The sequence below is a fragment of the Enhydra lutris genome, unplaced genomic scaffold (assembly GCF_002288905.1).
Source record: "Enhydra lutris kenyoni isolate GAN:26980312 unplaced genomic scaffold, ASM228890v2 scaffoldscaffold82, whole genome shotgun sequence".
Taxonomy (NCBI): domain Eukaryota; kingdom Metazoa; phylum Chordata; class Mammalia; order Carnivora; family Mustelidae; genus Enhydra; species Enhydra lutris.
The window spans coordinates 6,612,242-6,636,736 of record NW_019154166.1 but is presented as its reverse complement, the minus strand read 5'-3'; the positions used below and the strand labels follow the sequence as shown (position 1 = coordinate 6,636,736).

The 24,495-nt window shown below is 57.6% G+C and overlaps 2 protein-coding genes across 5 annotated transcripts in view; one reads left to right on the top strand and one right to left on the bottom strand.

Annotated features, from left to right (window-relative positions):
- Positions 1 to 1,096: 1,096 nt before the first annotated feature.
- On the top strand, positions 1,097 to 21,421 carry LOC111161075 (elaC ribonuclease Z 2). 3 transcript variants are annotated; one of them, XM_022524552.1, is made up of 24 exons: positions 1,097 to 1,337; positions 1,814 to 1,864; positions 2,006 to 2,076; positions 2,807 to 2,871; positions 5,112 to 5,169; positions 5,568 to 5,636; positions 6,469 to 6,576; positions 7,537 to 7,595; positions 9,760 to 9,818; positions 9,928 to 10,000; positions 10,633 to 10,745; positions 12,063 to 12,158; positions 13,017 to 13,155; positions 13,241 to 13,323; positions 14,851 to 14,969; positions 15,997 to 16,093; positions 17,276 to 17,414; positions 17,776 to 17,814; positions 17,938 to 18,047; positions 18,510 to 18,609; positions 18,700 to 18,820; positions 18,938 to 19,016; positions 19,515 to 19,659; positions 20,194 to 21,421. In XM_022524552.1, exons 1-24 carry the CDS (start codon positions 1,105 to 1,107, stop codon positions 20,428 to 20,430), a joined length of 2,463 nt encoding a protein of 820 aa, XP_022380260.1. In that variant the 5' UTR covers positions 1,097 to 1,104; the 3' UTR covers positions 20,431 to 21,421. The 3 variants fall into 3 exon arrangements, with proteins under 3 accessions (XP_022380260.1, XP_022380259.1, XP_022380261.1); XM_022524551.1 differs by having other exon boundaries at positions 13,238 to 13,323; XM_022524553.1 differs by lacking the exon at positions 6,469 to 6,576 and having other exon boundaries at positions 13,238 to 13,323.
- The window catches only part of LOC111161077 (Rho GTPase activating protein 44), a 167,731-nt gene continuing 164,628 nt past the window's right edge, over positions 21,393 to 24,495 (bottom strand). For both annotated transcript variants that reach the window (XM_022524554.1, XM_022524555.1), the window contains one exon: positions 21,393 to 22,882. In XM_022524554.1, coding sequence (XP_022380262.1) covers positions 22,743 to 22,882 — 140 coding nt within the window. In that variant the 3' untranslated portion in view covers positions 21,393 to 22,742. The remainder of the gene's footprint in view (positions 22,883 to 24,495) is intronic.

Genomic DNA, 24,495 nt, shown 5'->3' with positions numbered 1-24,495 from the left:
TTTGGCAGAACAGATATTGCCTTTATTTAAAGATTTTATTTAGTTGACACAGCAAGCGAGCACGAGCGGGGGTGGCGGGTGGGGAAAGCAGCATCAGGAGAGGGAGAAGCAGGCTTCCCTCTGAGCAGGGAGCCTGCTGTGGGCTCCATCCCATGGACCCCAGGATCAGGATTTGAGCCCAAGGCAGACCCTTCACCAACCAAGTCACTCCTGTTGTTTCTGTTTTGAATACTTGTGGGGGTGGCAGTGCCACAATCCTTTCTCGGCTTAAGCCCTTTACAGGCGACAGTATTTTCCCGACCCTCGCTGGCGGGCGACTCCAAACACAGGATGCAGGGCTGCAGCTGTGCGCGGACCTTCCCGCGCCAGTTCCGCTTTTGGGGGGGGAGCCTGTAGGTGAACCACCCTCCCCGTTTCACGCTGCTCCTCGGAGCTCGAGAAGCTTTAACTGAGCTCCGGCTCGGCGAGAAATCCTCATCAGCTGTGTGAGGGGACAGGAAGTCCTCTTCCGCTCTGCAAAGGGCTCGTCCTAGGACATCAGCCCAGCGACGCGCCCCCACCCCCCGCCCCCAGCATCTCTTCGGCCGCTGTAGGTCGTTTCAATATATTTTGCGAGACTTGAAGCCTGTTATTTCCCTTTCGTTACTGCTACTGTAAGAACAAACCAACCCTCCAAGGGTTGACTCGGCCAGCGGGACACGATCGGCGGAGACAGGGCTCCAGCGCAGGCCCCTCGTCCCCACCGCGCGCCTCGAAATCCCTACAAGCGGCTCCTGTACCAGGACCGCCGTCTCCAGCGCGACCCTCCCGGAAGTCCCGCCCCAGGAGAAGAGGAGTTTCCGGAAAGAATCGACGCCTTGGAAGCCGGAAGGAAGCAAGGGGCGGGGCCGTCCGGGGCACTCTAGCCCGCGCCTCTTCTATGGTCGTCGCCAATTGACAGGCCGCGAGGGGCAAGGCTCCTCGCTATTGGGCGCGCGGCCTCGCGTAGGCGGGCAGCTGGGCTCGCTGCGCGCTGATTGGCTGGGCCCGCCACGCGGGACGGAGGGGCGGGGCGGGGGGCACGCGGAGCCCGGTGACCCGCAGCGTTAGGAAGGAGGCTGGTGCATGTGGGCTCTCCGCTCGGTACTGCTGTTGCGCTCCGCGGCCGGGCGCGCCATGTCGCAGGGACCCTCCCGCCGCCAGCGGCCGCCCAAGGATCCGCTGCGGCACCTGCGCACGCGGGAGAAGCGCGGCGCGGCGTGGGAGCCCGGGGGGCCGAACACCGTGTACCTGCAGGTGGTGGCGGCCGGCGGCCGGGACGTGGGCGCGGCGCTCTACGTGTTTTCCGAGTACAACCGGTCAGTGCGCTGCGCCCGCCCCGCGTGCTGCGCGCCGGGGTCCCCCACGCGTCACCCGTGCGGGATTCCGCTGCTGCAGCCCACGGTGGACCCTCGGGGAGGGGCTGGGAGCTCCCCGGGGTCTTACATCCCACGCCCGTGGGGTTCCCGGGAGCCCCAGCGCCCTCTCTCCAGCCTGGGGCGCCGAGGCCCACTTGGCACACGTTGAGCCGTGCGCCCCAACACCGGGACCTCATGGCTGGCGTGTGGGGTAGCAGGTCAGGTGACGGGGGAAAGGACCCAGTCCCCTGCTGGCCTCCGTCCGGGAGGGTTCCCCACCAGTGTCCTCACGCCAGAAATGCAGTCCGGTAGTAACACCACATGGGGTTTTGGGGCTGCTTTTCCCGTTTTCTGTAGTGTTCAGTAAAACATCCAAACCCGTGGCCCAAACCCTCCAGAGTCCCGCCTGAGTATCTTGCGTGGTGTTCGTCTTGCAGGTACCTCTTCAACTGTGGGGAAGGCGTGCAGAGGCTCATGCAGGAGCACAAGTGAGTCAACCATTTTCTTTTGGGGCGGAGATGCTCATGGGGCTTCAAAGCCCGGGTGAGAGACAGGAGTGTTTTTGAAGCAGAAGAGAGGGTCCCTGATCCACCTGGTCTGACCTGTTCAAACGTTCATGTCCTTCTTAGGTTGAAGGTGGCTCGTTTGGATAATATATTCCTGACCCGGATGCACTGGTCTAACGTGGGGGGGTTGTGTGGTAAGTATATTCTTTCCGAGGTCAGAGGCTGGAGGGAAGTCTCTGGCATTTAGCCTGTCTTCTTGTTGCTCTCTTTTCCCCGTCCTCGATCTTCCAAGTCCAGGGGAGCTGGAATTTTTTTCTATACTTGCCCTGTCAGTTGCAGCTTGGAAAGCTGTGACTCAAAACGACAGATTTGAATGTGAATGCTGCTTCCAAGCATTGTCATCTACTCAGTTTATTGAGTTGCTGGACTGGAGATACGGGCCAGTGAACTGGAGGTTGTAGTGGGTCATGGTTAAAGGACGCGCGTTTACCACTGAGACTCAGCAGCCCCACACAGATACCCCCTCTCTGGATTGCCCCATTATTCATGCCCACCAGAGAGAGAGGTCAAGGTTGTGTCACTGCCAAAGTCCGTAAACTTTGTGACGTGGATAGGAAGGAGTGCAATGCTGAGCCCATCCCGTTCTCAGACCTGAGACCCTGCAGGGCAAGGCAGTGAGAGGCCTAGGCTGCAGAACCCAAGGGCGTCCTGGGTACCTCACTGCCTCGCCCCAGCCTCAGCCCTGCCCATTCTGGAGGCATCTGAGGAATATCTGATGTCCCCTGCACCTCCAGCAGGAGTCCCTTCTGCCCAGGGCCCATGATGAAGACAAGTAGATACGGAGCTGCTTAAGTAAGGAGCGGGCCTCCTGGTGGCAGCTGCAGGGCACCGTGACGACACAGCTGATGCTCTTTCCCCTTCCAGGAATGATTCTTACCTTAAAGGAAACCGGCCTCCCGAAGTGTGTGCTTTCTGGACCTCCACAACTGGTGAGTCCCTCCTGACTCAGCGTTCAGAGCCGACCCCTCCTTTTTTCATGTTAGTGACAAACATTTGTCTCTGCAAATTTGTTTTTGGCTCTCCAGAGTTAGCTGGTGGGGTGGGGGGCCTTTCAAGTTAGACACCCGAGTCCAAAGCAGAATTAAGTGTGTGACCTTGCACAAGTTCCTTCGAGCTACCTAAGGCTACTCATCTGTGAGATGGCTGTGAGTTCCATAAGGTTGCTAAGGATTACATGAAATACACATCCGAAACACCAAGCCAACCTACTACGCCTTGGGCACCAAGGAGGCCCACAGGGAATGTTAGCATTTATTTTTATTAAATTTTAGACCTCTTTATACCTTTCAGACTAGCTTCTGAACACTGTTGAGAAGCTGTTGTGCGCCTTGTTAATTAACACTGCTGGCTGACAATTCATTTCCCAGTTCCTGAGATGAAAGGTGGGGCGCCTGGGTGGCTCAGTCCGTTAAGCATCTGTCTTTGGCATAGGTCATGATCTTGGGGTCCTGGGATTGAGTCCCGCTCAGCGGGGAGCCTGCTTCACGCACTCTCTCTCTCTTAAATAAATAATATCTTTTTTTTTAAAGTTTTTATTTATTTATTTGACAGAGAGAGATCACAAGTAGGCAGAGAGGCAGGCAGAGGGGTGGGGGGGAAACAAGGTCCCCACTAAGCAGAGAGCCCGATGCAGGGCTCGATCCCAGGACCCTGGGATCATGACCTGAGCTGAAGGCAGAGGCTTTAACCCACTGAGCCATCCAAGCGCCCCTTAAATAACTAATATCTTAAAAAAAAAAAAAAAAAAAAGGTACCAGTCACCAAGTCCTATTAATTCTGTCTTCAAAACAGTACCTCAAATCTACTCATTTGTCTCCTCCCTAAAGCCTTCCATATCTGTTGTCTCCTGTCCCGTCTACTGTGACAGCTGCATATCCCCCCACAGTGGCCAGAGGGGTCTCTTTGGGGCATACAAGTAGGCACATCACACCCAGAACCCTCCGGGCTTCTCTGCAATGCAGCACAAACACCCATTATCGGGCCTGCTAGCCTTCTGGGCCCTGGCCCTTGCCTGCCTTCGGCATCTGTCTCCAGTCTCCCTGCTGGTGCTCTGTGGGCTGCTCTCGGCTCTCCCCTGAAGCCCCTTCCCGTTCCAGGGCTTTCTTTCTGAGCCTTTGGGGCTCTGCTGAAAGGCTGTGCAGTCAGGATCCTGCCTGACTTCCCACACAGGGGACATCCCGGCCCCTGTGTCTCCAGCTTCTTGTAGGTCCTAAGCGTGACTGCTGTTACCTGGTTGCCCGTGCTTTTTCATTCCAGTTCTGTCGCTGCTGCATTTTTAAGTTGCACCAGGACAGGGACCTCGTCCCCTGCTCACTGCAAAACCCTAGGCACCTGACATATAGTGGACACTCAGTAAATATTTGTGTAAAGGCGGTTCAGGGTACTAAAGTTCATGTTGATGCCTCCTTTTTTTAAAGATTTATTTATAAGTGTGAGGTGATGGATGTTAGCCACAGGGTGGTAGTCATGTTGTAATGTAGACTTAAATCATCTCGTGCAGCTTAAACTTACACAATATTATATGTCAGTTACATATCAGTAAAGCTGATGGGGGTGCAAAATAAACTAAATTAAAAAAATAAAAACTAAATTTTTTAAGCTTTTTTTTAAGATTTTATATATTGGAGAGAGAGAGCACGCGCGCGCGCTAGCATGAGCAGGGGGAGGGGCAGAGGCAGAGGGAGGAGCAGGCTCCCTGCTGAGCAAGAAGCTGGACGCTGGACAAGGGGCTCGATCTCAGGACCCTGGGATCATGACCTGAGCCCAAGACAGATACTTAACCAACTGAGCCACCCAGGTGCCCCATCTACTAACTTTTTAAAAAAGAGAGTACAATAAAATACTGATTTTTTTTTTTCTTGGTGAGTAGTTTCAAAAAGATTTTACTTATTTAGAGAGTGTGCTCATGTGTGGGTGAGTGGAGGGAGGGGCAGAGGGAGGGAGAGACAGGGAGATAATCTCAAGCAGACTTCCTGCTGAGCAGAGACCCCCATTGCAGGGCTCGATCTTACAACCCTGAGATCATGACCTGAGCCAAAATCACGAGTCAGACCCACAACCGACTGAGGCACCCAGGTGCCCCTATGTTGATGCGTCTTGATAATTCTCTTGTGCTGCTCTTCTGCCTTTATACAACAACTGTCACTGCTTCTTCCTTTGTCTTTTGTAGGAAAAATACCTAGAAGCTATCAAGATATTTTCTGGTCCATTGAAAGGAATAGACCTGGGTATGTTCCCGAGTGTGACTCCTCATCTGCCATTTCTTTCTTCTGCATACCCTAGTCTCCCAAACTAGAATCCATAAAGCTTGGACTAAATTAAACCTTAAAACCAAGTGTTTCATCAGTGAGATGAATTTTGAAAATAATGCCTGTTGTAATTTCTGTGACCCCACGTCATGCCCCCAGATACAGGTTAGAGATGGTTCTCAGTGAGACTGTTGCGGCTGCGCTGGGAGTGAAAATACATGGGTGCTTCTTGCCTAAAAATGGTCATTTATTCAGAGATTCTGGGTTCAGTGTAGATTCCCAGCAACATTCCGGGGTAAATCAGTTGCTTGCGGCCGATGATCTGGAAAGCCCGTTTTCCCCCAGCGCAGTCACTGTCCTTGGTCTTTCTCGCGCAGCTGTGCGGCCCCACTCGGCACCAGAATATAAGGATGAGACCATGACTGTCTTCCAGGTTCCCATATACAGTGAGTGCGTGAGTCCCATTTCCCAGTAGGAGGGAGGGATGCAGGTCCCAGGCCAGGACAACGTGGGGTAAAGCTAGAAACTGCTGGAATATTGATCGGCTCTGTGTACCCAGTTTTGTGTTTCTGAATATGATTAGGAAATTTAGCTGAGGAATTAAGACATGGTTCCTGCCTTCAGGGAGCTTAGGATCTTACAGACAGACATGTTCAGCTCCTAGGTAACGATCGTGGTTACACTTAGGATGTCCTAATCAGACAGCATCAGAAAGTGGGTGGTTCTCAGAAGTGCTCATTTATTTCTTGGGGCTTACTTGCCACAGATGTAAGTATCCCTCTGGGGAGAGGATGCTGAAGAGGCTTGCATGGTAACCTTTTCTGTGAATACTAATGCTGATAGAAGTGTTGTGAGCAGGTCACAGGGTCCCGGGAACCTTTACAGGCCCCAGGGCGGATGGTGTGGTTTTGACTTAGGGACACAGAGACCCTGCCATGTCCGTATTGCCCGGGAGTCTGGCCAGTCACACTGCACACCAGGTTTTACCAGTTGTGAGGAGAACAGAGGACCCTGGGGACATTTCCTTGACACTAGTCTGATCCCTGCCAAGTGCTGAAGGGACACAGATGAGAGCCCCCCAATGAGGGGCAGGGGCAGAGGAGTCGGGCTGGCCAGGAGACAAAGCCTGCAGGGTGCCTGTGGTGGAGGGGTCGAAGGGGGAGGGGAAGGAGGGGAGGTGTGGCTCAGGCGGAGGCTGCCTTGGTGGGAGAACAGTGGGGCTCTGGCTGGGAGCTCACCCCCGGGGTGTGGGGTTTGACTCTCTCCCCTGCCTACCAGGTGAGCAGAAGTGTGGAGGGCGCCAGGCATCACCGAGCCCAGAGCGACTCAGTCCAGGACGGTCTTTGGATTCCGGATCTGCTGAAAACGAGCAGCACCTTCCAGATGGTAACGCTGTTTCCACAGAACAGTGCCCCTGTTCAGAGCACGGTTTTCTTCATCGCTGCCCTTCATGCCCGGCGTTGGCATTGTTATCCCATGAGGCCCGTATCAGACACGTCCGCCGCCTCGGTGTGCTGTGGGACTTGGCCCGTGGGGACAGTGGGGAGGGTTGCCGTGAGGGCAGCAGTACAGAGCCCCGGGGCCGACCCCCAGCACTGGCTGGGCCCCAGACTTCGTGTTCAGTTTCCCCAAAGGAGAGCAGGGCCTGGCATATCGGTTCATACAGAGGCTTTCGTGTTTTTTTCTTTAACACAAAGGAATTTTTCACGAATGCAGAAAACTGCTGAGCCGACCACTCAGGTCCGTGAGCAGACCGGACCCTTTTCTTCCAGAAGGACAGCCTGCTGAGAAACGGAGTTTAATGCCAAGCTTAGATGTGTGGGAGGACTGGGACCCCTTTAGGGGGCTGCGGTCCCGTGTCGGGCAAGGCTGATGTGTTCCTGCTTCTGCCTGGATCGTGTCTGTCTGTCTGGCCAGGAAGGGGCTGACCCCGGGAGCCGTCCTCCCTGGGATGGCCCAGCTGAGGGCCCACGTCCGCATTTTCTCTGCAGGCCCGTTGGCTCTCCTGGTGTTTCACGTATGCTTGTTTATAAAGCACATTACAACTTACTTATTCTCTCTCCTGACTATGTGGGTAAAGTGTGTCATGTTTTAAAGCATTTCACTAGCCCGTTCTAAAGCTTTTCCCACTGGCGATTTGCGTTTTCTGTTCACTCCGACCTCAGGAGTGAGTAGGAAAAAGAACAGGTCTGCTGGGGAAAGAACACCAGTGTTTCTTCTGACCTTTATATGGAACCGTCGTGTCCATTTAATTTGGCACCAAATTAGACTTCAGACGATAGTAGGTCTGTGAAGCCCGTAAGTCTTCCCGTTTGCCTTGTTACAATCCGACTTGTTTTTCCTCAGGTATTGGCCAGAAAAAGAGCGGCAGGGACCCCTCCTTGGTTGTAGCTTTCGTCTGTAAGGTAAGCAGGTGCCTTTCCGGTGGGCTTTCAGTGAGCATGTGATGGGGACCCTCCATTAGCTCCCGTCCAGCGATTTCAGAGTCAGTGGCTCCAAAGTCCCCTGGGTTACATTTGCCCACAGTGGGCCGCCTTGCACTTGAGAAATGGGGGCGGCCTCGTTTGCCTTCAGGTGCATCGGGCTTTCATTCACATTCCTCTAACTCCGTTTTACTTTCTGTCCTTTCACCGTAGCTGTTCAGCCAGTAGCATCAGACTCGTTTTCATGTTGACCAGCATTCCCTGGGTCCGCACATCTGAAGTCGGTCCAGTTCTATGGAAATTCCCTTACTGTAGGGTGTTTGAAAAATTGGACCAAGGGCCTGGTTTTAACAGGGCTTTGCGCTAGAATAGGATTATCTGCAGCGAGGCTGTACGTTGTCATTTTGTGGGCGGTGATGATTTTTTTGAGGAGTAATGTTGACTTTAAAATATATTTGCAGTTCTTAAGAGATGATCACACCCACCGGGGAAAACCCTTCCGGAAGGTCAGCAGTAATCGTTATTAGCTGCAAGATCATTATCTCGTCTGTCACCGTATTTCAGTGGTCATTTTTATGAAAGTGAAGGACATCGTCTATGGGCTTGTTCCATGTACGTTTCTGAGTTTTTAGGCAGCAAAGTGATTTTCCAAGTAGGTTTCTCTGGTCATCTGTAATTGTATTAGGTCCCTCCCGCCTTCCTCAGTAGAGGTGGGCTGGCATGTGCTCTGGGTGCCGGGCCACGTGCCCCTGTAAGCCCTGGCTGTCCTCGGCCACTGTTCCCAAGACCCTTTTGTCCCTCCTTGGTCACTCGCTGTGCCTTCTGAGCGCTGCTCTCATGGGTCGGCCTGTGGGCCCTCGTCCCTCTTCTAGTTAGTGTGCTACTGCTTAGCGGAGGGTTTGGAGGCAGGTAAGCTGACCTAGTCTGAGCTCTGGGGGGTCAGCGAAAAGAGACCCAGCGTGTGAGGGCCTGAGACACAGACTGTCCCGTTAGGAGAGCATGGGCCTCAGATGGCTGCCTGCCAGCTCGGGGCCTCGGGGGCTGCATTCTGCTTCTCCTCTGTGTTCCACATGCCCCGCACCCTTGGGTGGGGACAGTTTCTCAAGGGTTGAGCTCAGCTTATCGGGGAGGGAGGGGTTTTGCCCGCCTTAGGTCTGCAAGTCCCTGTGAAACGTTAGAGCACTTGGTTTCCATCCTGAAACCCATTTGGGTCTGTGAGGGAATATTTGGTCACAGCAGGCCCGGCCAACGACATCATCTAAAGGTGTCATTGGAGCTCATCATCTGTGCCTCATACGCACACACTTGAGCTGTAATCCCTCCTCTAGGATAGCGTTTGCCAAGCCAGAAAATTCTAGAACCCTGGTAAGGCCTGAGGATCCAAATTGGAGACTTTGCCTTAAGAGTAATTTCCTTTTAAAGATCTAAGGAAGAAAATGAAAATCAAATATAATTTAGCACTCAAAGTCTTACTGATATTTTATGTGCTTTCTGATTTTGTTGTTGTTGTTACACATGAAATAAGTAGATCCTGAAAATACACAATTTTCAAGGATGGGATGGAGTGGGAGGATTGTTGTCTGCCATTCTGACATATTAGAGCGTATCCGGGATCTTTCATTACAGCTTTCCTCCAGGGTGAAAGCATCGCCGTGTGGCAGGTTGTGAAAACCACCAGTGAAAGACCGTCCATGCTTTTGTTACCCTGTCCCCATCATTGCATGGTCGGGGCCGTCAGACCGAGTGCTGGTCACGTTCTGTGACCTCCTACACGCTGTGTGCAAGATGGTGGGACAGAGGTGTTGGTCTCCGGGGACGCGAAGGAGCCTTTTCGTTTGATTTGGAAATGGATCATGTTCTATTACATCCCTAACAAGTTCACGTGGGGCCCTAACGTGCCATGTTTTAAATCACTGAGCTTCTAGTCCTAAAATATTTCAGAATACCTGGCTTCTTCGGAAGGTAGCATGGAAGGTAGCGTGCTTCCTCTCAGAGCTGTACCCGGGCTGCATTTTGAGGAACGGTGCGGTGGCCTGAGAGAAACCAGAGAGGTGCGCTTGGACGGAGGCTGATGGAAGCCCGGCTTCCTCCCCCCCCCCCCCCCCCAACCCTGGCTGAGATGGTGTTTATGTTCTCTTTGTCACAGCTTCACGTGAAGAAGGGAAACTTCCTGGTGCTCAAAGCCAAGGAGCTGGGCCTGCCAGTGTGAGTGTTGGCGGGGGGTGCGTGCTGTTGGGCCTGGAGGCCGGGGTTTGGGGGGGCACCCGTGTCCCTGCTGCATCCCGTCTCACGGGCAGCTTGCCCCTTCTTTCAGCGGGACAGCTGCTATCGCTCCCATCATTGCTGCCGTCAAGGACGGGAAGAGCATCACTTACGAGGGCAGAGAGGTGAGACGCCCCGTTTTCATGATGTTTCAGCAGTGACGGCTGGGGCCTGGAATATGGGTCCAGACCTCACGTTTGAGGGAAGCGGGGCAGCTCGGATTTCCTCACTGGGCTGACCGGTACAACAGGGTCTCTTATCTGGACTTGTCCTGCTTGGCCACGCTGGCTACCTTTGGGCATGTCTGCAGAGCACCTACTTAGAATTTGAGGGTCCTCCTCCCAACGGATGGGTGCTGTCCCCTGTCCTGGAGGTCCGGGCATTGCCTAGCAGCAGACCCTTGAGGATGGACTTTAGGCCCCCGGCCCCAGGAAATGCCACCTTGTTCTTAGCCAGGATGTTTTCTCCAGTATCTAAGATGTCCAGACCAATGGCCACAGACCTGAGGGTACCTTGGATGTCCTGCCTGGTTTTGTGGCCACCCTGGGTTTGAGACGCCCTCTGCGAGCCACTGCCTGGCATACAGAAGCGGAGCACGGGGAGGGCATGGGTGGTGATTCCCAATTGGTTTTGCACTTGTTCGGGGACAGGGGAGGGAGTATGTAAGGGGGGAGGCGTTGACTTGAAGGCCATTCGGTGTGTTTGCGGAGCTGCGACTCTGCCCTGGGAGAGAGCTGTGACCCCAGCGATTTCACAGATTCTGCCCGAAGAGATCTGTACTCCTCCGGATCCTGGTCTTGCTTTTGTTGTGGTAGAATGTCCAGATGAAGGATTCATTCAGCCCATCTGTGAGAACACCACCTTCAAGAGGTAATGAGGGCTCTGGGGGTGGGGGGAGCCCGGCCGGCATCGACAGGGTGTCGGGGGGGTCTGCCTGACCCGCGGCTGCTCCTGGCACCGAGCCGTGGCCACGGAAGTCCACGCGTTGAGTTCCAGGCTCCTACCTGGTAGGCTTTGTGCGCACAGCCTTGGTAGTGAAATTAGAAAAGATTGAAAGCCAGAGACGTGCAGACTAGAAAAGCAGTGGCCAGTTAGAGTGCTAAGTCTAGGACACACTCTAGCACTTTCTTCAGTTCTAATTAATACCCCAGTTGTTATTGGGGTTATTTTTACCTAAGTACATTTTCTTCACTTGCCTGTATTGAACCTGTGTGGGTGGGTCTGAAGGTTGTGAGACCATCTTGGTCGAAGGTCCCCGTTAAGGGACGGACTCTCCGTCCAGGCACAACTTTCATCTGCTCTCCCGTCGCCCAAGACAGCAGACCCCTTGGCGGCTCAGCTTCCATCCCAGGTAGCTTTGCCCCCCACGTCAGTGTTTCCATTTCTTTCCCGTTCTCAGTGGTTTATTCTCCCTGTGTTTCTCCGGTTCCTAATTCATATTTATGATTTGCATATAGTGCTTTATTCCGCTTAGCACAGCAGATCTTTTTTGGGCAGCCATGATGTTTTAAATTCGCTTTGGAAGGTCTTCCTGAGATGGACTTTGTTCTTTCTGGGTGAATCCGGGTCCTGTGGTGGCACTGGCTTCGTGCTGCCATCAAGTCACGGGCAGCAAAGCCGCGTGGAGTGGCTGTGAGCTGAGGGGCGTGTGCGCTGACGCAACGCTGCCAGGTTTACCTGCACGACCCGGAGACACCTGGGTCTGCAGGTGCGTGTGTGGAGGGGTAGGTAGGAAGTACTGCATGTGCTTTATTTTTAATGGGAACTGGAAGGAAACACCTCAGTGTTAGTAAGTGACGACTCTAGACGGGGGAATTACAGACGATTTGAACTCTTTGTGCCCGTGGCTCGGGTCTGCTGGAAGGCAGATGGCCAGGTGCGACTGCAGGTGCCCACAATTCACGGGGGAGGGTCCTGTGAAAGTGAAAGCAGAGCTCGCGCTGAGAAGGCCCAGGAGCAGCCCCAGAGCCTGAGGACTAGAGAAGCCCCGATGTGGCGCCTTGGCGGGCTCAGACACTATGGGAGCAGCCCAGGCACAGCCTGGCCTGGGCGTGGAGGCCGGGGTCACTGCAGGCCCTGAGAGCAGACCGTGCGGTGCCCTGCCCTGGCCGCACAGTCCCCGTTTGGGAAGGTTCTGAGTGTGCTTCTCTGCAGAGCCCAACTGCGCTCCTCCTCCCTTCTGCCCAGGTACCAAGGCCATGCCGACGCCCCTGTGGCGCTGGTGGTTCACATGGCCCCACAGTGTGTGCTTGAGGACCCCAGATACCAGCAGTGGATGGAGAGGTAGGACGCATTTCCCCCTGTCCTCCCCACTGTCCCCTTCCTGCCAGGGCTCCCTGCCCTCCCCGAGCTTGGGGAGCGGCCGCCTGTAGCTCTGATCCGCCGCTAGGGGGCGCCGTGCGCGCGCACTTGCTGCTGGTGTCCAGCCTCCGCCCTCCCCGCTCAGTGTCCATCTGCTCCCCGCTCCGCAGTCAGGTCCTAAAATACAGAGTGACGCCCTCAGTTTCCAGGGTGAAGGCAGGGTGTCAACGACTCTGCAGCTTATTCCGTTTCCTCCCCTCTTCCCCCCACCCTGTGAGGCAGAGCTGTACCAGTGTTCAGTGGAGAAGAGGTCACCCTGCCTTTACCCCGGGGCTCCTCGAGCCAAGCTCCGCACCAGGTCCAGGTGGGAGTGTTCGAGCTGCACTGGGAGCCCGGGCGAGGCTGCTGTTCCGCCTCCCGCCTGCTCCTCCTAGGTGCACCCGTGCCCCGCCCCCCCCACCCTTGATCCCCGCAGGCTCTTCATCCCTCCTGGCCAGCCTCCCTCTCTCCCTCCCTCCCTGGAGGGCACGAGTCTTAAGGAGCCTTAGGATGCCTCTGCTTCTCCCTCCCTGTACTGCTACTCCACTTTGTTCCCAGTGCCTGGCTGGAGGCCCCTGACCTCTCAGCCTCCGGGTTCGCCTGGGGCTCCTGCAGCACCCGCCGGGGCGTCTGAATCTGGGCCCTGGACTTGGAGGCAGAGGGACGGGGTGGCCGGTGATTCTGAACCCGCACTTACTCTCTGGCCCCTTCCCTCCACCTTCTTGGCCCCTGATGTCGCTGCCACCCCTTTGGTGGGCGTCCGCCGTAAAGGGCGCCGCGAACACGCTGTCTTTGCCGTAGGTTTGGGCCCGCCACCCAGCACCTGGTCCTGAACGAGAGCTGCCCGTCCGTCCACAATCTCCGCAGCCACAAGATCCAGACGCAGCTGAGCCTCATCCACCCTGCCATCTTCCCCCCACTCGCCACCCCCCAGCGCCAGGTAGTGTCCCCCGCGGTCCCCTGGCCCGGCGTCTTGTCTTCTCCTTCTCCTTCTCTCCACCGAGCGCATCTGTGTCTTCCAGGAGGAACACGCCGCCCTCCCTGTGCCCACAGTCCGGGGCGAATGTCTCCTCAAGTATCAGCTCCGTCCACGGAGGGAGTGGCAGAGGTCTGTGCAACTCCGAGCGGATGGAAGGGTCTAGACCGGGGGTGCCCAGCTCTTCTCCGGAAGGGCCCGGCGGTGTGTGTCCCAGGTGTTGAACTCTGCCCCTGCCATGGCGGACAGACGGGGCCTCGGGTCCAGGGAGTTCCCCAGGAGGGTCGTCTCCGCCGGACGCCGCTCTGGTCGGGGTTGCGGGGGGAAGAGGAGGCCAGTGATGATTCTCTTTCCTAAAGGTGTTTTCCCTCATGAAAACTGTGCAGGGGATCCATTGTTTGACAACAAAGAACAAAGCATTTGATGGAGAAGATTAGGCAACTGTGATCCGGGGATCCTGTCCTCCAAGATAGGAGATAATAATCGTTAACATTTGTTTTTTGAATCGGACCATGTGGGGAATAATCTTTTTGAAAGTGTGCGTGTGGGTCTGTGGCGTGACAGGCCCGTCTTTTCCTGAGTCATGACTCATTCCGTAGCCTTCAGGAACGAGGCTTTTCTGGGTGCCCCACGGGGGGATGTTTGCTCATTTCAGACGTTTCTAGGTTGTTGTCTTAATGAAGTGGGAAATGCTTGGAGTGTGTCTCAGTGGAACTCTGTCCCCTAGAGCGATTCTCAGATGTGGGACTGCCGGGTTGCAGTGTGACCCATTCTGAGGCCTCTGCCCCCAGGTCGGGCCAGTAATCCCCTTGTGGGTCATGTGTCCAGTGTGCGTCTGGAACAGGTTGCATGATGAGGGGACCCCCAGGTGCGGGCTTGGGACTTCGGAGCCTACTGTCCACGTCTGCACAGGTGGTTCGCACACCTTGACTCATGAGTCTGGCACGATGCCCAGATCCTCCTTTACCTGGGAGCGTGCATCCCAGGCCTCGTGCGCTACTCTGGGGAGCTGGCTGGGCCTTGCTGCATGAGCTCGCGGGGGAGCGTAGCACCCCGTCAGGGTGGAGAGCCGCTGACCCGCAGCCGGCCTCTCCGTGTGCCCGGACCCTGCGAGCATCAGGGCCTGCTAGAGACAGCCCCGGGCTGCAGCCCACGGTGCCAGATCAGGGCCTGCGTTCCACAGGGTTCTTGGGAGGAGCTGTGCCCACGCTCGTGTGGGAGCCGCTGCTCTCGGGCCAGGCTGGTCAGTAGCACCGTTTGACCCTCCTCCTGTCCCTTCCTCGGGCTCCCAGGGGACATCAGGCCAAGTCTGGAGACATTTGTCATTGTTATGGTCCGGCACGGGTGCAGGTGCTGGTGGCATCTGGTGGGCAGAGGTCAGGACCCCGCTGGATGTCGGTATTGCCAGGATCGTCAGATTCTGAGCTGCGATGTCCTGAGGGGCCAAAGCTGTTCGGATCGGGCTCCGAGACCCCCGCTTCCCTGAGAAAGGTTCTGCACGGTAGGAGAATAGGACTGGCCCAGGCTTGCTTCGTTTTCTGTCTTGATTTGGAGAATTTTCTGCAGATTGTGTCCATAAGTTGGCTCTGGATATCCAGATGGGTATGTGCTTGAGGCCACGTGCCTGCTGCGGTCACTAAGATGCTGTCCTCCCTGCAGGGATGCTGTCGTTGTCTGCGATCCCAGTGAATTCATTGCTGAGGCCCTGGAGCTCCCCAACTTCCAGGAAAGCGTGCAGGAGTACCGCAAGGCCACGCAGGCCAGCCCAGACCCAGCAGGTGAGTGGAAGAACCCGGAGCCGCCTTCCTCTGTGGGCCGCTGCGGGTGTTTTTGGAGCACTCGGGAGAACCACAGCCTGGCACCGTCTAACCAGGTCTAGTTCCATGACCCAGTGCGGCTTTATTCTCTAAACACACCCGTGCCCGCGCCTGCTCGCCTGCCCTCCCCACCAAGACCAGTTCAACCTGAGCATTTGGCGACGGCTCCCAGCCCTTGTGTGGCAAGTACGTACCATGGGCCATGGTTCTGGGCGCTCCTGCAAGACCCTGCAAAGAACTTTGGACCGGGCCTCCGTCGACGCGGGATCTGGTCCTGGCCTGGCTAATGGGGAGCCACAGCAGACCAGGCCACGTCCCTCACCTTGCTGGGCCTTCATCACCGCATCAGGAAAAGCCGTTGGGGGAGTTTCGGGACTGCTGCCCCAGTAGCTGGCTTTTCAACTAGTGCTAGAAGCCGAGAACGCCGGACTAGAAAGCGGGGAGCGTGAATGCAGCTGGAGGGTCTTTCCCTCCATGGCATGTTCTCCGGGGGAGTCTGCCTGGGCTGGTGTAGAGCCTCCCCTCTCGTGGAAGGGGCACATCGGGTCTCCCTGGACTCCAGTCCTGGCTCTGCTTCTTCCCCTCTGGTGGGCTGACCCTCTGATCCTGTTTGCTCCCCTGTAAGCTTGGGGTTCCTCCCAGCAAGGTGGTTATGGCACCTGCAGGAGGAATAGGTCTGGTGGTAAGGGCTGGACGCCAGGCAGACATCCGCTCCTTGAGCTAAATGATTTGTAGCCTGAAGAAGTGCCCTTTGTGCTGTGAAAGATCTAGAGAAGGTCTCTGGAAAGAAAGGCTGTGGGGTTTATTTGCTGTGCCTTGCAGATGGCCACTTACCCACAAATAGCCCGGGGCCCTGCCTTCAAGGAGGTCCCTACAGAGGGACCCCTGCCAGGTGGGACCTCTGGCCCCTCCTGGGAGGCAGGCCCTACCCTTCTCATGAATGCTGTCCCTTTGGGTAATGGACCCTTCTACCGTGTGTTTTCCACAGAGAAGAGAACCCAGTATCCAGAAATCGTCTTCCTCGGGACGGGCTCCGCCATCCCGATGAAGATCCGAAACGTCAGTGCCACGCTTGTGAACGTAAGGTACTGCTGCTGTCCCAGAAGCCTCCACGCACGGGGGCGCACGCGCTCCCCCCACCCCCACCCCCAGCCCGCGGCCAATTTGAAGACGCAGCCGTGTGAAAGCGTGTACCCTTGTCACCTTGGCGAGAGCGCCCAGAAGAGGAGTAGTGGGTGTTAATGCCTTTGAGAGTTCCTGGGAATCCTGACTTCATTCCCTGTTCTGTCTGTCGACAAAAACAGCCGGCTCTGCCGTGGGCCGTGCACCTTGCTAAGAGATGATGTCACTGAATTTTCACAGTAGGCCTAGGAAATCGTGATTAACCCAATTCCTTGATCGGTAGACTAACGTCTCAAGAGATTACTAGTTCCCACAGCTGGTCAGGGGTGGACCCGGAGCATGAGTTGGTGTCTACACCGCTGGCTGGGCCGTGCCCTAACTGGTGACCGCCAGTGCGGGGGGACAGCTGCAGGGTGTGTGCGTTGGTCTCGTGATCAGCCTCCCGACTGCCGGTGGGTTTTGAGGGATTCTCTTGGGTTTCCTGGTGTCCTTGTCCCCAGAGAGGTCAGCCCGGGTCCCCAGCCATGTTCACGTCTGCAGGAAGTGCAGGCTGGCTCTGAAATTTTGCTTTGTCATCCTGGATGCTGGCGGTGGAGGGCGACTAAGCAGCTAACGCGTTCGTCGCACACAGCGCTTAGAAGTGCGCCCCGCTAGCAGAAACACCCGCTCTGGGACACACTTCTCTTGCCGCTGAGGACATGCAGTGAAGCGGCTCGGCAGGCCCGGCCTGTCCTCCCTGGGGGTTTGACGAGGGCAGCAGGTGCACAGCAGCCAGATCTCCCGTGTCCACGCCCAGTGCCCGATGCCGGGAGCACCCACAGGGGCGTCACCACGTTCCGTTTAAACAGTCCAAGGTGCATCCTTGGGGCTGTGGTTTTCGCCCTCCCGTTCCCCAGACTGTGTGGCTCTGGGGACTCCGCATACGTTCAGGGGTTTCAGGGTTCCGAGGCTAATCCGTGCTTTTGTATAATGAGCTTGGATACTGGAAAACGGCCTTCGTGTTTAGAGAAGCTTCTCGGAATGAGCACGATGGGTTCTGGACGACGTCGGAAGCGCAGAGCCGCTTCCTGCTCTTCTCGCTGAAATGCAAACCCTCCAGACCTCGAAGCCTTGCGTGGTGGCGTGACTGTCGCTCTTGTCCACAGCCCTGACAGGTCGCTGCTCCTGGACTGTGGCGAGGGCACGTTTGGGCAGCTGTGCCGTCACTACGGAGACGAGGTGGACAGGGTCCTGGGCACCCTTGCCGCTGTGTTTGTGTCTCACCTGCACGCGGATCACCACACGGTGAGCGATGGCAGATGACGGGGCCCCAGAGGACAGGAGGGGCTACTCCGGGCGCCGGCTTTTCCTCTCGCTAGTGCTGTCACTCAGCTGGGGGAGCCTCCTTGTCCCGCCAGACGCCCTGCTGTCCTGCAGCAGCGAGGCCTTGGCTGGCCTGCTCTGAGGGGACCTCAGCTGGAGATGGGAGGCCTGCTGTCCCTGGGCTAGCTGGGTCCCCAGTCCCCACCCTGGTCACACTGCCCACGGCAGCGTTGGGGGATGGTGGCCGATAAGGAGGAAGGACGACTCCAGAACCCAGATGTTGGGCGGAAAGTTGACTTTGACCGTGGCTCACGCCGTGTCCCCTTCCTCCCCGCCCCCACAGGGCTTGCTCAATATCCTGCTGCAGAGAGAACGGGCTCTGGTGAGTGTGGCCCTCGATCGTCCTGACACTTGAGTTTGGTGGCTTGCACGTCTGCGGCCACACCCCCTGTCACCGGGAGCCGTTCCTGCTGTGGACTCAGTGGCTCCGGTGTCCTTGTCTCAGGCGTCCCTGGGGAAGCCGTGTCCCCCGCTGCTGGTGGTGGCCCCGACCCAGCTCAAGGCCTGGCTCCAGCTGTACCACAACCAGTGCCAGCAGCTGCTGCAGCACGTGAGGTGAGCGACGGCGCCCCAACCCCTGCCGGCGCCTTTCCGGGGGTCGGGGGGACCAGTGACCGGCGCCCGCTTTCATACAGGTGTCTTCTCTGCTCTGTGATTCTGTTCTGGTCCTGAGATTGTCCACAATATACTCAGGGGCCAAGTCCCTGAGCAGTACCTGGTACAGAGCTGGCCCCTCCCATCCCGCGTGGTCTATCTGCTTGCCCAGGGTCTATACCGGCCTGTGGGGCGGGCCTCCCTCTACCCCCACCACGGGCAGTGCCCACCCACCAGGTCCCTTGCCACGGCCTGGAGGGCTTGGTTTGGCTCTTTTTAACTGACTCCTCTTTCCTCTAAGTGACAGGTTTGTGTTTCTTTATGATAAGGAGTTTGGAGCTCTGCAGCCAGATGCTTGAACTTGGAATCACATTAAAAAAACTCTTTCATGTTCACTGTTGAACCGTTGTTGTGTCCGCCCAGCCTGATTCCTGCCAAGTGCCTTCAGAAAGGAGCGGAGGTCTCTAGCCCCGCCGTTGAAAGACTGATGGGTTCGCTGCTGGAAGCGTGTGAGCTGGCGGCGGTAAGGGCACACCCACGGCACCCACGTTGGGGGAAGGTGGGGCGGTGGTGACGGGGGCTCCACTGCACAGCCGCTCGCCTGCTACTACAGTTTCAGACCTGCCTGGTGCGGCACTGCAAGCACGCTTTTGGCTGCGCGCTGGTCCACACGTCCGGCTGGAAAGTGGTCTACTCCGGGGACACCATGCCCTGCGAGGCCCTGGTCCAGATGGGTGAGTAGAGGCAGCCGACCGCGAGGCCGCCCCAGTGAGCACACGGGGCAGGGGCAGCTCGTGCAGTGTGTCTCAGGCACGGGCTCTGCTCCACTGGCTGCTCTCGTTACTCCCTAGGGAAGGACGCCACCCTCCTGATACATGAGGCCACGCTGGAAGACGGCCTGGAGGAGGAGGCCGTGGAAAAGACACACAGGTAGGGGAGAGCCCTGAGCCGCAGTGACCTGCTCTGTTCCCTCCCAGGTGACACACGGAGCAGCCTCGCGTCAGCCCTGCAGGGACACACTGTGCTCTCTGGTGACAGTGACAAGAGGCCAGCTGGCCTGCTTCCCACCGAGGCCGTGGGGGTTCTGAGAGTACTCCCGGTGCGCGCGTGCCAGCAGTCAGCCACGTCAGGGAACTGCCCGGGGCGGATCTGGGCTTTGCTGGGATGAGTGTGTGTAGCGCCGCCCTCCCCTCGCCACACCCCGCAGCCATGAGGAGCCGCCTGCCTTTCCCTGCTGCCCTCACCGACAGGCGGGGGTCGGCCAGTGCTTGGTCCAGGCTCCATCTGGGGGTGTGGGTGAAGACTCTGGTCCATACGAGAGTTTGTGTTGGCCGGAGACATGGCCTTCCCAGGGTACATGGGGGAATCTGGGGGCCGGGGTCTTCCCTGTGTTTGGACATTAGCCTCACGCAGCCCCTCTGTTGGCAGCACCACATCCCAGGCGATTGGCGTGGGGGTGCGGATGAACGCGGGGTTCACCATGCTGAACCACTTCAGCCAGCGCTATGCCAAGGTGCCCCTCTTCAGCCCCGACTTCAACGAGAAAGTGGGGATCGCCTTTGACCACATGAAGGTCTGTGCCGCGTGGGCCAGTGGGGCTGGGGTAGAGGCTGCGCTCCCTCCGCGGGGTACTCGGGGCCAAGGGTCAGAGGGGTCTGCACCAACTGGGACGGCAGGGCCCGCTGGAAGTGACTGGGGGACTCAGGCCTGGCCCTTCCCCCACCCACGTGACTTGTGCCCCAGCACTTGCTGGGGAGACCGTGTGCTCCACTCCCAATGGGGGAGCCAGCCTCGCCCCTCTGGCCCCCCTGAATGAGGGCAGGAGCCGGGGTTTGCCTCTGAGGACACTGGTTTTCAGAGTATGGGCTGCCTCTCCTTTCCGGAGGCCCATTCTGTTTTACCCCCTTAGCCAGGAGTCGGGCGTCAGTGCCCCTTTCTTGACAAGCCTTCCTCCCTCTCCCCCGGCCTCACCCGTTTTCCACTACGATCAGCTGCCACAAAGGTGGGCAAGGAGGGAGCTGGCGCCTGCCCTCTGCACAGCAGCTCCCTCCATCTCACTCCTGCCCGGCCCCCGGACGCATGTCCTGAATCTGGACTCGCCTTCCAGGTCTGCTTCGGGGACCTCCCGACAGTGCCCAAGCTGACCGCGCCGCTGAAAGCCCTGTTTGCTGGTGACATCGAGGAGATGGAGGAGCGCAGGGAGAAGCGGGAGGTGCGGCTGGCGCGGGCGGCCCTGCTGTCCCAGGAGCAGGCGGCCGGCCCTGAGGACGGGATGTCCCCACACAAGCGGGCCCTTGCAGAGCAGCCTCAGAGCCCACAGAGCAAGAAAGTCAGGGCACAGTGAGGGCGCGGGAGGGACCTGGGACTCGGGAGGCCGGCATCCTTCGCGTGGCACGGAATGGGCTCCTGGCCTGGTGGGAGCCAGAGGGCTCCGCTCAACGGGGAGGCACTGGGGTGCAGGGTGGTGTGCACCCAGGCCTCGGCAGAGACCCCTGCATGGGGATGGCCCTGCTGGATGCCTGCTACGGCCGGTCCTGACATGACTGCGGGCCGTGAGGCTGCTGGATGGAAGAATGGGGACAACTGGACCTTGGTACAAACCGCTTTTTAAAGAAGTCACATGGAAAAACGGCATGCCCACGCCTGCTCCGGCCAAGTTACTCGCTCTGCACGCCTGAGGCAAGCCACGTCCGGGAACGCTGGGTCGTGGGCAGGACTCCAGGAATAGCCTTTCCAAAGACGGAACACTGGGACGAGGCCGCCTGGGACCTGAATGCTCTGCTTCGTCCCAGTGCCCCCTCCGAGCAGTGTGTCCCTGCCCTGCAGGGTTGCGCTGTCTGGTACCCAGCGTGACCTGCAAGCCAGCTCTGATCGCAGCGACGACCCAGGCAGCTGCCATCCTGCTGTAGCCTAGTTTCTGACCGAGTCAAGCCATGTCAGCGACTCAGGAACAGCCATGTCTTCCCGCAGTCCCAGGGGGAGGTGGAGGCCACCTGTGTGCTTTGCCCCACGGCGAGAACAAGCCCCCGTCACCGCCTTCTTTTGGGAGAATTAATTGGACGTCAGGCGGGCCAACCCGCCCTCCTTTTGGGATTTGACAACACTGAGGTTAGTGTATGGAAATGAAATCATCTGATTAATTTGGTACTTATTTGTGAGAACACGGAGCTTGAAAAGCTCAGGTGATGTGGAAGACAGACTGAGGAGTTAGCCTGGCTCAGCCGTGACCTCCGATGTCCTCCTGAGGGGCACCTGCATGGACACATGTCCCCAACAAGCTTATCAACACATGAAGAGAGGCCACGCTCAGGGATAATAAACCTATTTTAATAACATTACTTTCAACAACTATTTGTACATGTATTTAAAGGTAACTTTCGACCCCTGGGCTCCCTTACAAATTGGGGACGTACCCATCCTTGCCAGGAAGCGAGCAAAGCTGTTAACATCCAAAGTTGGTGAATCCCCCCATCGGGGCAGAGTTATCTTACACTGTGTCGGGAAAAATAACTAAGCCTTTAAATTTCTCATTGTACACCTATACATTGCTTTAGTTTGGCTCAAATTAAACAAATATAGATTTCATATATACAAATATTATATCCTGTATAGGTATATCATCTATTTTAAAAGGATAAAATTGGAAAGTTGGACTTGGCATGCATGACCCGAATCTCTCAATCCCTCAATCCCAAAGTGTGACTGGACTCCCCGAGACGCGATGGGACTCCCCGAGGGGGAGCGTGGTGACCCACAGCTGAGCGAGGCCTGTCACAAGGCAGGGCCAGTGGCACCCACCTCATGTCCCCTCAGGCTGCCCTACTGTCCTCCACGTGCTCTGGGAAACAGATTTATTGCTAATCCCTGTGGCCGCTAGGAGGGAGAGGCAGGCTCCGGCCCCCAGCCTCTGGGAGCCTGGGGGCTGGAATTACTGTCAGCAGAGGTTGCTGTGGGGTGCGGGGGAGGTGGGGGGGACTGTGCGCCTTCCAGACCCCCTCCGGATCATCTTTTTAAACTCAGAAGTACAAAAGGAGAAGGTCCTGATGGGAGCGCTCAGTCCCGGGGTCGGAAAAAGTCAAACTGTTAGGAATTGAAACAGGTTTTGTCTTTAGCCATTGACTTTAGAGCCCACGCAGTAAGGGCGGCCTGAAAGATTTTTACACGGGCTGGCCCCCTCCCCTGCGCCCCCACCCCAGCTTGGGCAGCGGGCCTTCTAGCGTGCAGACCTCGTGCGCTGTAGGGGAGAGGAACCCTCCTCCCTCACCGGAGGCACGAGGTGTCCGAGTGTCAGAGCCCGGGCGGCAGCCGCGGGTGGATCCCGGCACGCCCACCCTCCTGCACGCCGCCCCTGCCCCCACCAGCCCACACCCGCAAAGGACCTTTCTGACACCGAAGCCCTTGGGCGGAGGGGGCGCCGCTGGGCGTGGAGGCTAAAGTGGATCAAAAGAGGCACAAAGTCAAAAGGCAAAGATCAAACAAAAGGCCAGAGTCACCACCCCGAGGGAACGAAGGAAGTCTGCACCCGCACGGGCCACGCAAGCCGGAGGGGACCGCGAGCCGCACAGCTGCAGCCCGGCGAGCCCTGGACGCTCCGGGGCGGGGCGGAGTGTGGTGGGCGGGGCCCGGCTATGTACACGCGGGGCGGGGCGGGCCGGGTCAGAGGGCGGTGCTCTCAGACTCCTCCTCCGAGTCCCTCTTCTCTGTCACCGAGTGTAGCCGAGCGTGCTCCAGGGGGCTCAGGCGGAGCGGCGGCCCGAGCTCTACGTGGATGGAGGGGATGTCAAAGTGGACGAGATCTGCAAGGCGGCAGAGAGAGAGAGGCGGCTGAGAGCGGCGGGAGGGGGTGGCGGCGAGGTCACCGGCCGGCGCGTCCTGGGGCTGGCGGAGGCAGCCTGGCGCACGGTGGGGTTGGGGTTGGGCTGCTCTGCTCCCGCTCACCCCGTGAGCGCGCAGGACCAGAGCACCCCAGTCCCAACCCGCCCGGGGACGTTCAAGGAGGAGCGCTGCGACAGCTCCCGCGCCACGTTCTCCGCACACCCTCCGGCTCCATTCCCGGAGGGGAGGCTGCTTTCAGGGCGGCCGCAGGAAGGGAGGGTAGGCAGCAGTGAAAAGCACCCCGTTCTCCAAGTCCGTGAACCACCGGGGGAGGCCGGGGGATAAACAACACATCTCGGCACCGGGACAGCTGCTCCCCTCCCAGAACGTCCTCACTGCGGGCACTGAAAGGTCATTCTGGAGATGGTTAGGGAGACTGCCCGAGGCAAGAGCTTTGCATCTGGGACTCCCGACCTCTGCAAGTTGGCAAAGACCAGGCCATTCCTTACAGCTGGCTGCTCTAAGGCAAGGCCACAGAGGAGGGGGCAGGAGGGGCAGTGCTGAGCCTGTGGACCCTGGGGGATCGTGGTGGGCCCCAGAACCAAGGACCCTGACGGTGTCACTCCTTCTGGCCTACCTCGTTTCTGACCCTATTTAGCCTTGCTGTCCTCTTGGAGACCCAGACAATGGGGGTGGGGGGGGCTGGAGTTCCTAGAACAGGGGCAACGCTGGGTCAGCCTGAGGTGGGTGGGCTGGTTTCTTAGTCTTAAGCTTTTTTTTTGTAAAGTCAACATTCAAGTCTAAACATACCATATCAGGTGGACAAACATTTGGACACTGTGCTAGAAGACACACAAACATGGAAGCTGTGGGACAGAGGTCCTTCTGTCACCAACCCCCCCACCCTCAGCCCCCAAAATGTCATTCCTGTCATCTCACTGCATCAGCACAGAGTTAGGGGTCCCAGGCTCGGCTCTGCCTGTGACACTCACTCCTCCTGCCTCGGGGTACAGCTACAGCAGCCTGTGTCCTGCCCTTTCCGCTGGGGCCACCTGCCCTGCAGCATTAGTTCCTGCTGTTAGATTTCAAATCCCATCTCTATCACACAGCGAGTGTGGCCTCGGGCGTGTTTACCTTACCTGTGGCCCAAAGGGGAATCCCAGAGTGGATGACAGGTTTAACCTGGACCTATCAGGTCCAATCCTGGCTGTTCCCTTAGACCCCTCGGGGAAGGCAACTCAATGGCCAGGGAGCAGGATGGGGAGAAGCCCCCACTGTCAGATCAGAAGCATCTGGAATGACAGCTGTGGGTGGGGGGGGGGCAAGGGACCCCTCGTGTTGTGCCTGCCCCATCTCCACAGGACCAAAGGTTTAGCGGCTTTTGTGAAGGTTCTGGAGGGCGGGAACTGGGGGAAGGGGGAGGTCCTCCCTGGTTTACTCTGGTGGCCCCAGACTGTGACAAGAACACCTGATTCCCTCCGGCTTCTCTCCTGCTTGTCCCTTGGTTTTAATTTTGAACATCGGCTCCCTGTGGCCAGAGGAGAGCAGGCAAAACCCAATATAAATGCTCCCCCAATACCGAGAGAGGAGGCAG

What these genes read in the sequence shown, in the direction of transcription:
- LOC111161075 (XM_022524551.1), top strand. Translation starts at nt 1,105, where the DNA reads ATGTGGGCTCTCCGCTCGGTACTGCTGTTGCGCTCCGCGGCCGGGCGC. An exon ending in GTGTTTTCCGAGTACAACCG is followed by an intron (nt 1,338 to 1,813) that starts GTCAGTGCGCTG and finishes TTCGTCTTGCAG; the next exon opens with GTACCTCTTCAACTGTGGGG. An exon ending in TACCAGCAGTGGATGGAGAG is followed by an intron (nt 12,159 to 13,016) that starts GTAGGACGCATT and finishes TCTTTGCCGTAG; the next exon opens with GTTTGGGCCCGCCACCCAGC.